Raw genomic sequence first — 14,611 nt, 5'->3', positions numbered from 1 at the left:
ACAGGTGAGCTAGGACCAGCTACTTACCTTCTGCACCCTGCCAACGTCTCATCGCTGCTACGGGGATAATGAGGCCTGCCTCCTAGGGCATGGGGTGGGGGGAACCTTTCCAAGGGATGTTCATTCTCTGCCTGGTGCTCAGTAAACAGAGCAGTTATTTGATCAAGGTCGTTGTGTATGGAATGCTGTGGCTCCAGAGACTTCACTTCCTTACTCCTGCCGCCCACTCGGGGCCACAAACACCCTGAGAAGGCCTCTGGGAATGGTCCAGACGGGACAAGTGAGTGAGGGGAGCACTTTTAATCGGAGGATGTGGGCAATAGGGGCAGGCAGGGGGGATCCAGGGAGTTTTGACATAATCATCATCCTAAGAGACCATTTTTGCCCTTATTACTTCCTGGTAAAAACACCTTCCTTCAAGGCTTCCCTTTTAAACCCAAGATCCACAGGATAAGGGCTGGACTCTTGGTGCTACAGCTTAGTTCCAAAGCATAGTTCTCAAACTGCCATATAGTGCAGAGGTTTAAAGTACAGGCTGGAACCAGAATATCTGCAGGCTGTGTTTGATTCCCAATTCTGTTAGTCGTTGGCTGTGTGACCTTAGGCAAGTTGCCTAGCTTCTCTGTGCCTCATCAGTAAAATAGAGATATGTAATAAGAATACCTACCTCCTAATCTTAATAATGATTAAATTAGTCAATGTATATAAAGTGCTTAGAATAGTGCCCGACACATAATAAGCACTATGTAGCTATTTGCTATTATTTACTGTCCCCCTTGGCCCCTCCCACTTTTCCTTTAACCAGACAGGCCTTCTTCTCTTTGAACAGCGCCACCAGCACATTTCTGAATCAGTCCCTTCAAGCCAAGCTTATGGTTCTCTTTACCTTGGGTAGACTCTGCTCTCCCACCTCTTCCTCGAATACAACCTCTAGAAAACTTTCCCAGGCATCCTGCCGTGAGATCAGGCACTTGCTGCTTTTCCGCTCTTGGACCGTTATGAAACATCATGCTCAGGGTCTTCTGCTGGGGCTGCTGTGCATGGGTGTATGTGTTGGGCTCTGCACCAAGGTGCTGGTCAGGGGATGAATGGGGCTAAAAGCTAGCCTGCATTCTGCTCACCCAGCCCTGGCACCATGTAATGCCAGCCTGGAAGAAGTCGGGCAGCTTCTGTAAACTGGCAGCCCAGAGGGGGCCTCTTTCCTAGTTCACACAAAAGGACCAGGTGTGCTAGGCCTCCCCTGCCCCTGACTCCCCGTCTGGATTGTAATTTCCCAGTAGGCTAGACATCTTTCCCACAGTGCCCATGTGGGACCATGCACCTTATAAGGTGCTCTAAGTGCACCTTGCAAGTACTTGCATGATGAATTCATGCCATCCAGGGCTCCTCCTCCAGCCCAGCTGACAGGTGTTCCTGGGGGAACTTGGAGACAAAGGCTTCAGACCACCTGCTGGCCCCCCTGGCTGTGGAGGAGGCCCAGCCAGGGATAGGGAGATGGTTCCAGGGAGACGAGAGATCTGGGAGAAGCCACAGAGAAGTTCAAAGTTCAAGTGATAAATATTTGGGGGACAGCGGCTGTGTTCCCAGTGCTGTGATGACTCTACGGAGAATACAAGGAGGGTAAGACCCAATCCCTTCCCTTCCTCTCTGGGAGTTCTGTGTCCCTGGTCAAGCTACAGCCCTTTGAGTGGTCTCCTGGGCCCAGAAGGAGGCAGAGGTGCTCTTGGAGGGGCCCTTTCTCCTGGTGAGAGGGAGAGGGTGATTGCCCCAGCTGTCTGACACATGTGCAGGCTAGGTAGAAAATGAAGGGCGGTTCCTAGGGCCCTCAGAAGCCCCTCGGGGTGACTGCTCCTCCCATCTCTGCTCCCTGAGGTGCCCCAGGCTTCATCCTAGGGCCTGGGCAGCCTCTCTAGCTTTCTTGTGCTGCTCCCTTAACATCCAAAGGGAAAAAAGACGATGTAGTTTCAAGGGGCAAGGACTTGGCAGCCTGGCAGCCTACAAGGCAGGCTGCTCAGGGGAAAAGTGTTCACAGTTGATGGAGGCACGAGGAGTCTGGAGGGTGGAGAGCAATGAGGCTCAGAGGGGCCTCTGGACCCTTGGGAGACTGAGGCAGCACCTACTTTCAGGGCTGCTGTACAGGGCTGCTGTACTGAGGAACAGGCCTCGGTGCCCCCCAGACATGCAGGGCTCTGTCCACCTTATTTACCTACAAGGAAACAGGGGTGCTGTGTTCCCTCCTGAGTAGGAGAGACTCTCCCAGGGTTCTTCTCCCTCTACACCCCAACCCTGCTGGGGGCATCCCCTGGGGTCTCTGTGCAGGAGCTCCAAATCTCTCAGACCAGGGCGTGGCAGAAGAAGGAGCTGAACTTCAGAGCAGGGGGAATTGACTCATAGGCAGCCGGACAGGGCGGGGTGGGGGCCTTGGGTTGACCAATGAGGCCATGGGGTTTGGACAAATGGGCACAGAAGGATCAGCAGCAGGAGAGCTCTTGTGACGCTTGAGGAAGACTGGCTCTGGGCCCTTTCAGGGAGGCACCAAGGAGTGAGGGTGCTGGTGTTGAGGATGCTACATCAGTGTGTGAGGCAGCAGGCGGGGCTGGGTCCTCCAGGCACTGCACACCGAGCAACCACCCCACTGGTCTCTCAGAAGTTATGGACAGGGACCCTGCTCTCAGCAGGATTGCTTGTGGCTTCCTGTCTGGCATACGGGGACTGGGAATTCCCTTCTGTCTTGCTGCTCTCTCCCCCTCCCCCTCCTACCTTCCCAGCCGCCCCTTGTCAGCTGCCTTCACAGCCTCTTCCTCTGTCTGTCTCTCAAGTGTTGGTGCTCCCCCAACCTCCTCCTCTACTTTTCCTTATTCTCTCTCTAATACTATATTTCCCAGTGTTTAAGTGTCAGAGCACCTGGAAGTCATAAGAAATACCATAAACTATTAATGTAATTAATTCCACGATTAGAGCTGGGGACAGTTTTATTAGCAGAAACTATGACGATCGTCTGTGTGTGCAGAATAAAAACCCAGCTATAGGCACACGCACGTATCCAAGAGAAGAACAAGCCGTCAAGTGAAGTGCAATGGCCTGTTGCCACGTTTTTCCGTTAATATTCATTTATGGCTTGTTCATTTGTCTTATCGTGTGCTAAGTGGCAGACAAGTGGTAGCAAGCGCCAAAGGTTGGAGACGAATTGATGGGCGCATAAGTCATAACTGAGACCAGTCTGTTCATTAACACATTTCCCCCCGACTTTGGGAAGTGTCAGTGGGGTTAACACCTCAGTCCAGTAGTGAAAGGAACTCTGAAGTGTGGTTTGTTCTGCACACTCTCCCTGAGTCATATCCTCCCTCCTTAACTCTGTAACCACTGCCTTTACACTTGACTCCCCTACCTCATCTTCGACTGCAGCTCCAGTCTCTCCCCTGAATGCTGCCTCCTGGACGTTTCCATCTGGAGACCCATCCCAAGGACCTCAACACTTTTCATGTCCAAAACTAAGCCACTTCTTGACTCTCTTGCGGTGGGATCTTGGCTCCTGGAACCCCTCTGGCCCTTTTGTCTAAGTCACAGCTGAGAACTCTCTCTATGTCTTTGAATCCATGCCTCCTTCTTTGTCCCATCCATGATCCCTGTAGCCTAGACCATAGCCCAAACCTTCCACTGGTCTCCAGCACTCCCCCATCTGGTCCATCCACTAGTAATCCACTCGGGTAATCTTTCACCAGAGTAATAATCATTTTAAAAGGCCCATCTATCATGTCCTAGATCTGCTTAAAGACTGTGAGCATCTCAAGGCTAATATGTGGCTCCCCCTGTGCCTCCACACCTTTGCTGAGGTGCTGGTCCCTTTGCTCAGCCTCCATTTGAACAGAGAGGATCTTTGCCATTCGTGGACCTCAGTGCCCGGCATGTGGCAGGCACTCAGCAAGTGCTTCTTGAATGAGTAAAAGACGGTGAGCTGCTCCAAAATCTTCAGGGACTCCTTCTTACCCATTCAGTACAGCCTAGACACTTCCCTGGTATTTCAGGCCCTTCACCATATGGACCAGAACTGTTTTTCTTACCCCTCAAAGCCTCAGTGTCTTCATCTGTAAAATAACGATAAAGAAATAAACACCTGAGTGGTTTTAGGATGAAGCCTGGTTTTGTAACCTTGCCTCTGCACCTGGGAGTTCTACAACCTTTGGCAAGGCATACAACCTCCCTACCCTCTGCTTTCTTGACTATCAAATGGGGATAATAAGTAACTCTTAGGGTCATGGAGAGGCCCACGTGAGATAATGCATGCGACCTGCATTATTGGCACAGAACCTGGCACAGAGTCAACATTCACTTCTTTGTAGTTCTAGGTTGGTTATTTCCCATCTATCCACTTCCCACTGTTATTAATTCCCAGGGTACCCTTCCAAGGTTGCTTTATGAATATGCAAATAAATGCAACAGGTGTCCTTATTTTCTCTATTTTTACACAAAAGTTTACATGTCCCACATTAGGAGTCAGCAAACTTTTTTTGTAAAAGGCCAGATAGTAAATATTTTAGGCTTTGAACGACATGATTTCTGTAGCTACTCACCTTTGTCATAGAGGAAAAGCAGTCATAAACAATGAGTGTGGCTGTGTTCCAATTAACTTTATAAAAATTAAATTTGATTTTCATATCACTTTCTCATGTCGTGAAACTTTATTCTTCTTTAGGTTTTTTTCTACTACTTAAAAATATAAAAAGCCATTGTTAGGTTACAGTCTGTACAAACATAGTCGGCTGGATTTGGCCTTTTTTTTTATTTTTCAATATATCTTGGAGAGCTTTTACCATGGATAAGAAGGAGCTGCTTCTTTCTGTTTTGAGGACATATGACTTCATCCTGTAGATGTATCCTAGTTTGTTTGACCAAACCACTGCTGAAGGACTCTTAAGTTGTTTCTATTCTTTACAAAATATTTTGCTATTACAAAATAGTGCTGTTATGAATAATCGTGTCCATCCATCTTTTTTTTTTGACATTTACAAGTGTTTTAGGTCAGATTCCCCTAGAGATGGAGTTGGAAAATGGATTTGGGTGTGTGTGATTTATTCAGGGAGTGCTAAGTGAGTGACGGAAGCAGAATGGAAAGGTGGAGACAGCCAAGCAAGGATTGTTCCCTGGGAAATCATCCAAGGCCTGAGTGAGGGTGGAGCTTGCAGAGTTGTCCTACCTTGAGGCAAGGGAGTAGAGCTTTTGAACTTCTGGTTCAGGTAGTCATTGGCTTAGTTGTCAAGGTGGTGGGAGAAGCTTGTCAAGTGGTTACCGACAGCCAAGTGTAGGACTCAGAAGAAGCCAGTGGAGGGAGCACCAGCTGCAGAGGGGACCTGAGCTTGTCTGCAGCAGCACCCACCACAGAAAGTTTACCTGCAGCATAGTCTCGAACTAGAGGGGCAAAGCGTAAGATGCAGTGTGGTGTGGCTAGACTGCCAAATTGCCGTCCATAAGGGCTGTATCAATTTACATTTCTACCAGCAACATCTGAGAGTGCCTACTTCAGCACAGTCTTGCCAAATTAGTCTATTATTAAACTTTTGGATTTTTGCTAATCTGATGGATTAAAAAATGCTACATCACAGTATTTTTCATTTGCACATCTTTTCGAATAGAAAGGTTGAGCATATTTTCATGTGTTTAAAAACATTCGTGTCGTTGTGGGTTTTTTTTTCTGTCAACTATTCATATTCCTTTGTTGATTTTCCCTTTAGGGCTATTGGTCTGGTTTGGTTTGTTTTGTTGTTTGTTTCTAAGAGTTCTTTATATATTATGGAAATTGGTCGTTTGTCTGTGATTTGAGTTGCACATATTTTTCCAATTTTTTCATTTGTTTTTTTACTTTATTTTAGGTAGTTTTGGCCAAGCAGAGGTTTTTGATCATAGGATTGATTGGACAAATAAATAATATATGATGTAAAACACCTAGCGTGAGGTCTGCTGCCTGGTGGGCATCGATGGATGTTACCTTCCTTCCTTGCACACACTCCCCCATTCCGTGCTTTATCCAACTATGCTCATTCTTGTTCCTTAAATATGGTCCAGATTTCCTACCTCCGTGCATTCTCTTATGTTATTTTTCTTATCTGAATGTCTTCCTTCTCTCTTTAGACTGTAAAAATCCTACCCATCTCTTAATTGGATAGCTCAAATGTCATAGTCTTACTTATATCTGGATTCCTATACCTCCGTTGGCCACCATAGTCCACCTTGGATCCTGGTTATTTACACACATTTAACATGCTTTTCCTAAGCCTCAGTTTCCTTATCTATACCATGGAGTCGCTAGAGATTTATTTTTATTACAAAATGATGCATGTTTACCATAAAAAATTTTTACTGAAAAAATTTCACAAATGTAGAAACATGTAAAGTTTAAAACAGTAGTTACACATACACAGACACTCTCGTTCCCCACAGGTTCCCCACAGGCAGTCACAGTTTACAGCTTGTTCAGACCTTTCCTATCTATGCCTATATAAATATCTACGGCGGGGAGAGGGAGAAGTTTTTCTTTAAACACAAAACTGGAAGCATACTATCCATATTATTCTGCAACTTGCTTTTTGTTATTTGGTACAATAACATGAATAAGATGATGCATTTAAAGCACCTGGCTCAGTGCTCAATAAACTGTAGCTGTAACTGTTCTATATACCTTGTAGTGGTTTTTAATTTTTTTTTCAATTTTTCAATTACAGTTGATATAAAATGTTATATTAGTTTCAGGTGTACGACATAGTGATTAGACATCTGTATAACTTATGAAGCGATCACCCCAATAAGTCTAATACCCATCTGACACCATACATAGTTATTATAATATTATTGACTATATTCTCTATGCTGTACTTTACATCCCTGTGACTATTTCTATAATTGGCAATTGTACTTCTTAATCCCTTTCCACTTTTCGCCCATCCCCCAAAGCCCCTCCTATCTAGCGACCATCAAAATGTTCTCTGTATCTATGAGTTTGTTTCTGTTTGTTTATTCATTTATTTTGTTTTTCTTAATTCTACATATAAATGAAATAATATGATATTTGTCTTTCTCTGACTTATTTCGCTTAGCATAATGCCCTCTAGGTCCATCCATGTTGTCGCAAATGGCAAGATTTTATTCCTTTTTATGGCTGAGTAATATTCCATTGCATAAATGTACCATTTCTTTATCCATTCATCTATTGATGAACACTTAGATTGCATCCATATCTTGGCTATTGTAAATAATGCTGCAATGAATATATGGATTCACATGTCTTTTGAATTCGTGTTTTGGGTTCCTTCGGATTAATACCCAGAAGTGGAATTATGGGGTTCTTCTTTGTCTCTTGTTATGATCTTTGTTTTAAAGTCTGTTTTGCCTGGTACACATATTGCTACCCCAGACTTTTTGTTTGTTTCTATTTTCATATCTTTTTCTATCCCTTTACTTTTAGTCTCTGTGTGTCTTTCAATCTTAAGTGAGTCTCTTGGAGACAGCATATGTAGGGGTCTTGTTTTCTTATCCATTCGGTCACCCTAAGTCTTTTGATTGAAGTATTTAATCCATTTACATTTAAAGTAATGGTTGATAATTGTGTAGTTATTGCCATTTTATTAGTCATATATTTTTATTTTTTTCCTTCTTCTTCGTAACCTTTTTTCGTAATATTGATTTGGTGGTGATGAACTTCTTTAGCTTTTTCTTGTCTGGGATATAGTGATGTTTTTAAATGTTCTTTTGGCAGCAGAATACTTATCAAATGAAACAGTATATGGAAACCCATTTATAAATGAGATAGAGTGGAGCCGCCAGGCTGGGGTGAACGTGGGTGGGGTAGAGGGCATGGAACCTCTGACCCTTTCGTCTTCTCATCACTGTTTGAAAACCTCGCTGTGTTGGGCAGGGTTTGGGCACATTCTATTTAGCAGAGTGGCATCATTATGGGATATACTGTCCAGGCAGTTTTCCCTTGGGCCTGAAGATGAAAAGCCAGCTGGGATGAAAAGTTTTTCTTCCAAACTGGGTTGAAAGAGCCTGTGAGTCCTCAGGTAGGTGCAGATCTTGGTAGATCGCGTGGCCCAGTGGCTCCTCCATGGCTCAATGCTGCTCTGTGATGGAGTTTTCATTGGTCCATGAAGAAGAGAAGAAAATAAAGTCAATGTGGTGAGATTTGCATAAAGTTAAGCTTAATCAGATGTTTCTTTTTGGTACTGATGCCTTTTCTTTCATGAAATGATGGTGGTAATAACTAGAAGTGTGTGTGTGAGTGTATGTGTGTGTGTCTCACCTAAATAACAAGTTGGCAACTTTATGTTGGTCCCCTAAATTATTTCAAAATTTTATTGATTCATGAAATCTCGAAGTCTAGAGATGGCTGTTCTGGTCCATTGTGGCAGCTTTGCCAGGACTTTCCTGGAGTGATCCTAGAGTGACAGAAAGTCCTATTCTTGTGCCAGGTGAGTCTGAGAGCTGCTCTCACTTGATGACATTGAAGCAGCTCTTGCAGGGCTGAAAGTGGACAGAGCCTCTCCCAGGGGCTGTGGTCCAAGAAAGTCTCCTTCACAGTGAGGTTCTTGCTTGCCTTTGTTGCCACCACTCTCTTGTCCTTAAGAGGGGGCATGGCTTCTTGGGACCACTGAGCCAAACATGGTGCCAGACTTTTCTCTCGAGGTTCCACAACCTAACTGAGACTAGGATGGGATATGCAACTAGAACTTTACTAAAGTCTTATGATTCACTTAAGAGGAATGAGCGCAAAGATAACACAAGGCCATATGCCTGTGCTTATGAGCCCCACAGCTCCCAATCTCCACCCAGTCCTAGCTGTCTTCTAAGTGGTGATGGCAGAAGAACCATCTGAAGTCCCCCAGGGGACCCACAGCCCTCAGGACATGGAGACTCTTCTTGCCCATCTCCAAGGACAGGCTGGGGTTTATGAAGGGAGGTGACAGTTTCCTTATAGGCATGCTTTCAGTATAAGAGGTAGAACCTGTCAAAGAATGAGGGGCTTCCTCCTTTGCTCTATTGTCTCTCAGAAGCCATGACTTTTTGATTTCTGTCATTTAACCCCAAATCCCCATCACAGCAGTTGATGACAATAGATTGGGCTCAGAGGTTCTGATTGTTAAAAATGTGTTGACACCAGATTAGACACTTGGCTCTTTACAATAAGGATGCTTGGAAAGCATAAAAGTTTGTTTTTTGGAGTCTTTTATTCCCTTTAGAAGAAGGAATTTTTTGTGGCTTGGGGAAAGAAATTGTCTGAACTGTATCTAGCACTTTTTTTTTTCTTTGTTCATGTGATTTTAAAAGTCTGGCATAGTTTTCAACTTGTAACCATTTACTTATATTTGCAAAATAATCATATGGTATCCCTAGCCCTTTTAGTCCTCATAATAACCCATTGAGGTAGGTGTCCCTATTCCGCTTTTACTGATGAGGAATCTGAGGCTCAGGGGAACTAAGTGACTTGCTCAACCCAAACTCCTAGTAAGAGGCAGAACTGACATTTGCCTGGCCCAAATCTTGTCCTCTCTTCTCTGAACAGCTAGGTCCTATCTATAGCTAGGGAATACATAAGTTCCTCTGTTTTCTTCTCTGTCACGTTAAACACTGGCTCTTAAGGGATTTGAACTCAGGAATCTTGGGGCCAATAGCATTGAGTTCTAGTTAGAGAAAAAGGTGATGACAGCAATAACAACAATGACAACAAACCACCAAGAAAGAACCCTCTGAATTTCCATCTTGACCAGATTGGAGAACTCTTTGTGAGGGTCAAGTTCAAAAAAGTGCCAGGTGGTCTGGGCAGAACATAAGTTACTCCCTTCACCTCTCTAGGGTACTTTGTGGTGTTGACACTAAGCTGATCCATGGCATCAGCCTTGCAACACCAGGAGGAGACTCCCACTGACCCACCAGCTTGCCCGCCTCATTTTCAAGCACTCTCTTGGAAGCTGTCAAAAGGACTGTGTTTTCTGGGGCTGCCGGTTGTGCTGACCTTCTCCTGGGAACAAGGAGCAGTTACCTGACGTTTAGGCTCCTAATTCTGCAGTACCACTCCCAGAGCTTCTAGGGTGGCTAACAGGATCTCTTTCCCACTTTAGCCCTGAAGCTTGGGGAGCAGGGTGAGGCATGGTTGGGACCTACTGGGATGAGTATTTGCTGCTGGTGGCACTGTGGGGAAGAGGAGCACCGAAGCTCATGGGAGCCAAATCCTGGCCAGTGGGGCTGGGGAGGAGCACAGGGCGCTAGGCTCTCATCTCTCCTGGTTTGGACTCTGTCAGGAAAGGAACTGGAGTAGGGATGGCGGAGGGAGAGAATCCCAGGACCTTATCTCACTTAAGCAAGGAATCCAGGCTAGGGGTGGGGCTGACTAGGGGAAGGAGAACACTCCAGGCCTGAGTGGATGCTTCTAGGCTGAACATCCATCATGGTCTGAGCTGGGTTCTTGGGGAGCACAGGAATCAGGCTGCCCCGGTTTGGAATTCCAGGCCCTGATTTACCTGTTGTATACCATCGAGCAAGTGATTACTCTCTCCACTTTAGTGTCTACGGTGTATGCATACCCACCACAGTCCAGACACTGTCATGAATACAGTGGTTCATATACACTGTGACAGTGACAGCATTTACAACGGAGGCTACCTTATAGAATGACCTACCTAATAATGAACATGTGAAGAACTCATTCAAATTTATGAGACAAATAACTCAAGTAGTTAAGATATCAAAGGATGTGAGTAGAAAAACTTTGCAAGTGCTAAATAGATGTATGAAAAAACTTTCAACCTCAGAAGTAATGAAAAAGGGAGATAAATGCAACACTGAAGTATTATTTTATGCTTATTCAATTAACAAAGTATAAGAATATTAATAATATGCTATGCTGGTGAGATTGTACTCTAAGTAGCACATTTATACATTTCGATGCAACTCTTTTGGAAAGCGACACACCAGTGTGTACTTACAGCCATAAATGTTTGTAACCTTTGATATTGTCATTCTAGTCCACCGAATTAATCCTAAAATAATAATCCTTTCAAAATGTTTATTATTCGAATTTTTTTGAAATATACAGAATAAAATAGAATGTTATAATGAAACCTCCACTACTAAAGGAGTATTTTAACACAAGAAAAAAGCCACATGAGTGAAATATCCAGTCAAAAATGAAAAAAATTTAAATTTGTAACAGAATGTCTGAATAAATCATGATTTTTCTTCATGTAGACTATTATATAGCAATTAATATGATAAATATAAAAATTATGGAATCGTATAAAGTATGATCTAATGCTAAGTGAAAAATCAGAATTCTGAATTGTATCTACGGATGATGACAATATATAAGAACGTATACCGGAGCAAAGGTTGAAAGGAAGTATGCAAAAGTATTTGCTCTGCTAGGGTGGGGGATGATGGATTCATTTTTTTCTCCTTGAATATTGTTGTTATATTATTTTTATACTAAAATTAATGAACGGGATATTCTAGGCTTCGGCCCAAGTCAGTCTGTGAATGGGGATTTGTTGGGCGCCTATTCCACAGGCAATTTGTGTGAAGGGTTGCATTAAGAAATGGCAGGGGCTAAGCATAGGCCACAGTTTGAGGGCACGGGTTGCTTCATAAGAGTCTCAAAGACTCAGAATGTCAGAGCTACATGGGACCAATCTAACATCCTCATTTTGCAGTCAAAGGTCCTGAGGCCCAAAGAGGCTGAGCAACTTGCCCAGAATACCCAGCCAAAGCCTGATGATTCCACGTAGGGGTAGTCACTCCTATTGGAGTAGCTGCCTGGCCTTAGCTCAGTCTCCTGCCTCAGGATGCCTCCACTTTCCCAGAGTTGGCAAGAAGGCAGCCAAACAGAAAGCACTCTTCTTCAGTGCAGGCAGGGGATGAGCACCCTGGATAGGGAGGGCACAGAGATGCTGCTCCCCGATGAAAACCTCTGTGCCATGGTTGTCTCCACAGGACCCTGAGTGAACTCAGCCAGACCCACGTCTCCCAGCAGCGCGTTGGGCCGTCCCGGACCGTCCGACTATACCCGGCCACCTCAGCCAGTGGCCAGCTGACTTCCAATGCCCTGCCCGCGGGCCCAGGCCTTGAGCAGAGGGATGGCGCCCAGCAGGCAGCATATCTGGACCACTTGTCATCCCCTTGGGGTAAGGACACCCTGTGTTGGGATCCTAGAAGAACAAGGCATCTGAATCTCTGACCTTCTGGCCGTCTTGCTTCTTCCCTCCATTCTCACTGGGGAGCTGAGTTGTCACCTGTCCCTCATCCTTTCAGCCAATCAACAAACAGCTGTCAAGCACCTGCTTTGTGCCATCTTCCAGGAGTCCCAAACCAGCTGATCAGGACTTTGAGACCCTTAGACCTCGATTGCTCCATTTCTGCCCCGTCTGTCACCCATCCTGCCTTTGCTTCCCTCATATCCAGCTATGAACCTCACCTCCCTGGCCCTGGTCCTTCCACTTCACCCTTTCTGCAAACCCCACCCTTCCTGGACCAATCCAACCAGCTGCTTCCTTAGCAGCTATGGCTAGGCCTCTGCCTCTGGAAGAGAGAACCCAGCATCCCTGTGAATTCACACCTCTGCATTCCTGATTGTTGCTGACAATCTTTCCATGTGTGCCTGGACACTCTGTCTCATTCCTCTGAGCAGGTACTCCAAGCTGCTCCCCATCAGCTTTGGACGAGACTGCCACTGCCAAAAGCTCCTCACCTTCCTGCCCGTCTGCCTGCCCAGGACTCACACTGCTCCCTCACTTCAACCCGTGCCCAGCCGACTTCCTTTCTTTTTTTTTTCCCATTTTTAAAATTAAGATGAAATTCTCATAACATAAAATGACATTTTAAAGTGTACACATCAGAGGTTCTCAGTACATTCACTGTCTAGGCAACTGCCACTATTGTGCAACTGCAGAACGTTGTCATCGCTCCAGAAAGAAATCCCACAGCCATTAAGCAGTCACTCCCCACTCCCCCCGGCCCCGGCCCCTGGTCCCACTGATCTACTGCCCATCTCTGTAGATTTGCATATTCCGGACATTTCATAGAAAGGGGATCATACAATATGTGGCCTTTCCTGTCTGGCTCTTTCACTTGGTATAACGTGTTCGAGGTTCATCCACGTCGTAGCGTGTGTCAGTACTTCATTTCTTTTTATTGTTAACGAACTTCTTTCTTGTCATCTTGAAAAGGAGGTGTCTCTCTTCTTGTCTAAGGCACACGCTACCTTTCTTGACTCCTCTGGAACACTAGGCCATCACTTGTCCTCCCCTCGCCCCTTCGGTCCTCCCGCTTCAAACCGTCTCCCTCGGCCCTTTCCTGGTGCATGTACACTTGCTTACAGCTCTCCATTCTCTCTCTCTCCTCCCGTCACAGTCAAGCTTCTCGAACATGTGGTCCTCGAAGACTTTCCACACTTCCCTCCCCAACCCCTCTGCTTTCCGGCTTCCGTCCCTGGGCTCCCCACACTAGATGAACACCCCTCCTTTGAATTTCCACTGCCATCATCCTTTTAAGTGAAGTGACCTCAGTTCATACCACTGCAGTGACCTCCACACTGGTCATCCTGCCTCCCCATCCACCTGCACACCCAGCTGGGAGGGCATTCATCCCTCCATGCTTCCTCTTGGATCTCTTACTAGAATTTTTCAGTGACTTCTCACTACCAGCCAAAGTGCCTGGTCCTCGTTCTGGCAATGAGCCCACCCCCACCCCCCCTGCCCCGCCCAACCTGACTCTAATCTTTCTTTCAGGCTTTATCTTCCTCCACTTCTCTTAGAAAGCTCTTTGCTCCAGCAGGTCTGAGCTACATTCTTTTCTCTGCCTTTTGGTTCAAAGCCCAGCTGTACTACTTGCAACCCAACCTTCTCTGAGCCTGTTTCTTACCTGTAAAATTGAAATGCTAGGTTGGATATAGGAACATTGCCAGCAGTCAACCATGCTAACCTACAAAAATAGCAACTTCTAATGGTTCAACCTAAAATAATACTCATTCCAGAGGGTTGAGAGTTAATGTGCATAAAAAACGTGAGCTTCGTTGGCTGCACACTGACGTCCCTCAATAAGTGCTGGGCTGTGAGCGCCTCAAAGGTGTCCCCCTGCCCCCACTGTGGGACCGTACATTCAGCGAGTACTTAGCAAATGCCCTTGGGATGGATTCTCCCCTGGTCCCTTGGGCCTCTCTAACCATCTTCTGGAGGTCACAGCTGTGCCTCTCAGCCCTGCCCCCTGGACCCAAGCCCTCTCTCTACAGGGCTGAACCTCACGGAGAAAATCAAGAAGATCAAGATCGTCTTCACTCCTACCATCTGCAAGCAGACCTGTGCCCATGGGCACTGTGCCAACAGCTGTGAGCGTGGCGACACTACCACCCTGTACAGCCAGGGCGGTCATGGGCATGACCCCAAGTCTGGCTTCCGCATCTGTGAGTCCCTTCCCCTGTCAGAAGAGGGTTTGGCTGGCCGTGTCTCCCAAGCAATCGAGGGATGCAGGAAAGGCATGAAGTGCTCTTTAGAAAGGCAAGGGCCGGTTATTACCTACCCTTCTTCGCCCTTGAGCCTCCTGGAAAGTCCCTGCATTTCAGGGGATGCTGGGCTCC

The 14,611-nt window shown here is 45.9% G+C and overlaps 1 protein-coding gene across 8 annotated transcripts in view; it reads left to right on the top strand.

Annotated features, from left to right (window-relative positions):
- LTBP2 (latent transforming growth factor beta binding protein 2) overlaps positions 1-14,611 on the top strand; it is a 95,103-nt gene that overhangs the window by 35,361 nt on the left and 45,131 nt on the right. For all 8 annotated transcript variants that reach the window (XM_039883796.1, XM_039883799.1, XM_039883794.1 and 5 more), the window contains exons 4-5: positions 11,974-12,164; positions 14,267-14,437. In XM_039883796.1, the coding sequence (XP_039739730.1) occupies positions 11,974-12,164; positions 14,267-14,437 (362 nt within the window). The remainder of the gene's footprint in view (positions 1-11,973; positions 12,165-14,266; positions 14,438-14,611) is intronic.

The sequence above is a fragment of the Pteropus medius genome, unplaced genomic scaffold (assembly GCF_902729225.1).
Source record: "Pteropus medius unplaced genomic scaffold, Ma_sr-lr_union100, whole genome shotgun sequence".
NCBI classification, from domain to species: domain Eukaryota; kingdom Metazoa; phylum Chordata; class Mammalia; order Chiroptera; family Pteropodidae; genus Pteropus; species Pteropus medius.
The sequence above is the reverse complement of the archived record's forward strand: the minus strand, read 5'-3'. Positions and strand labels throughout refer to the sequence as shown.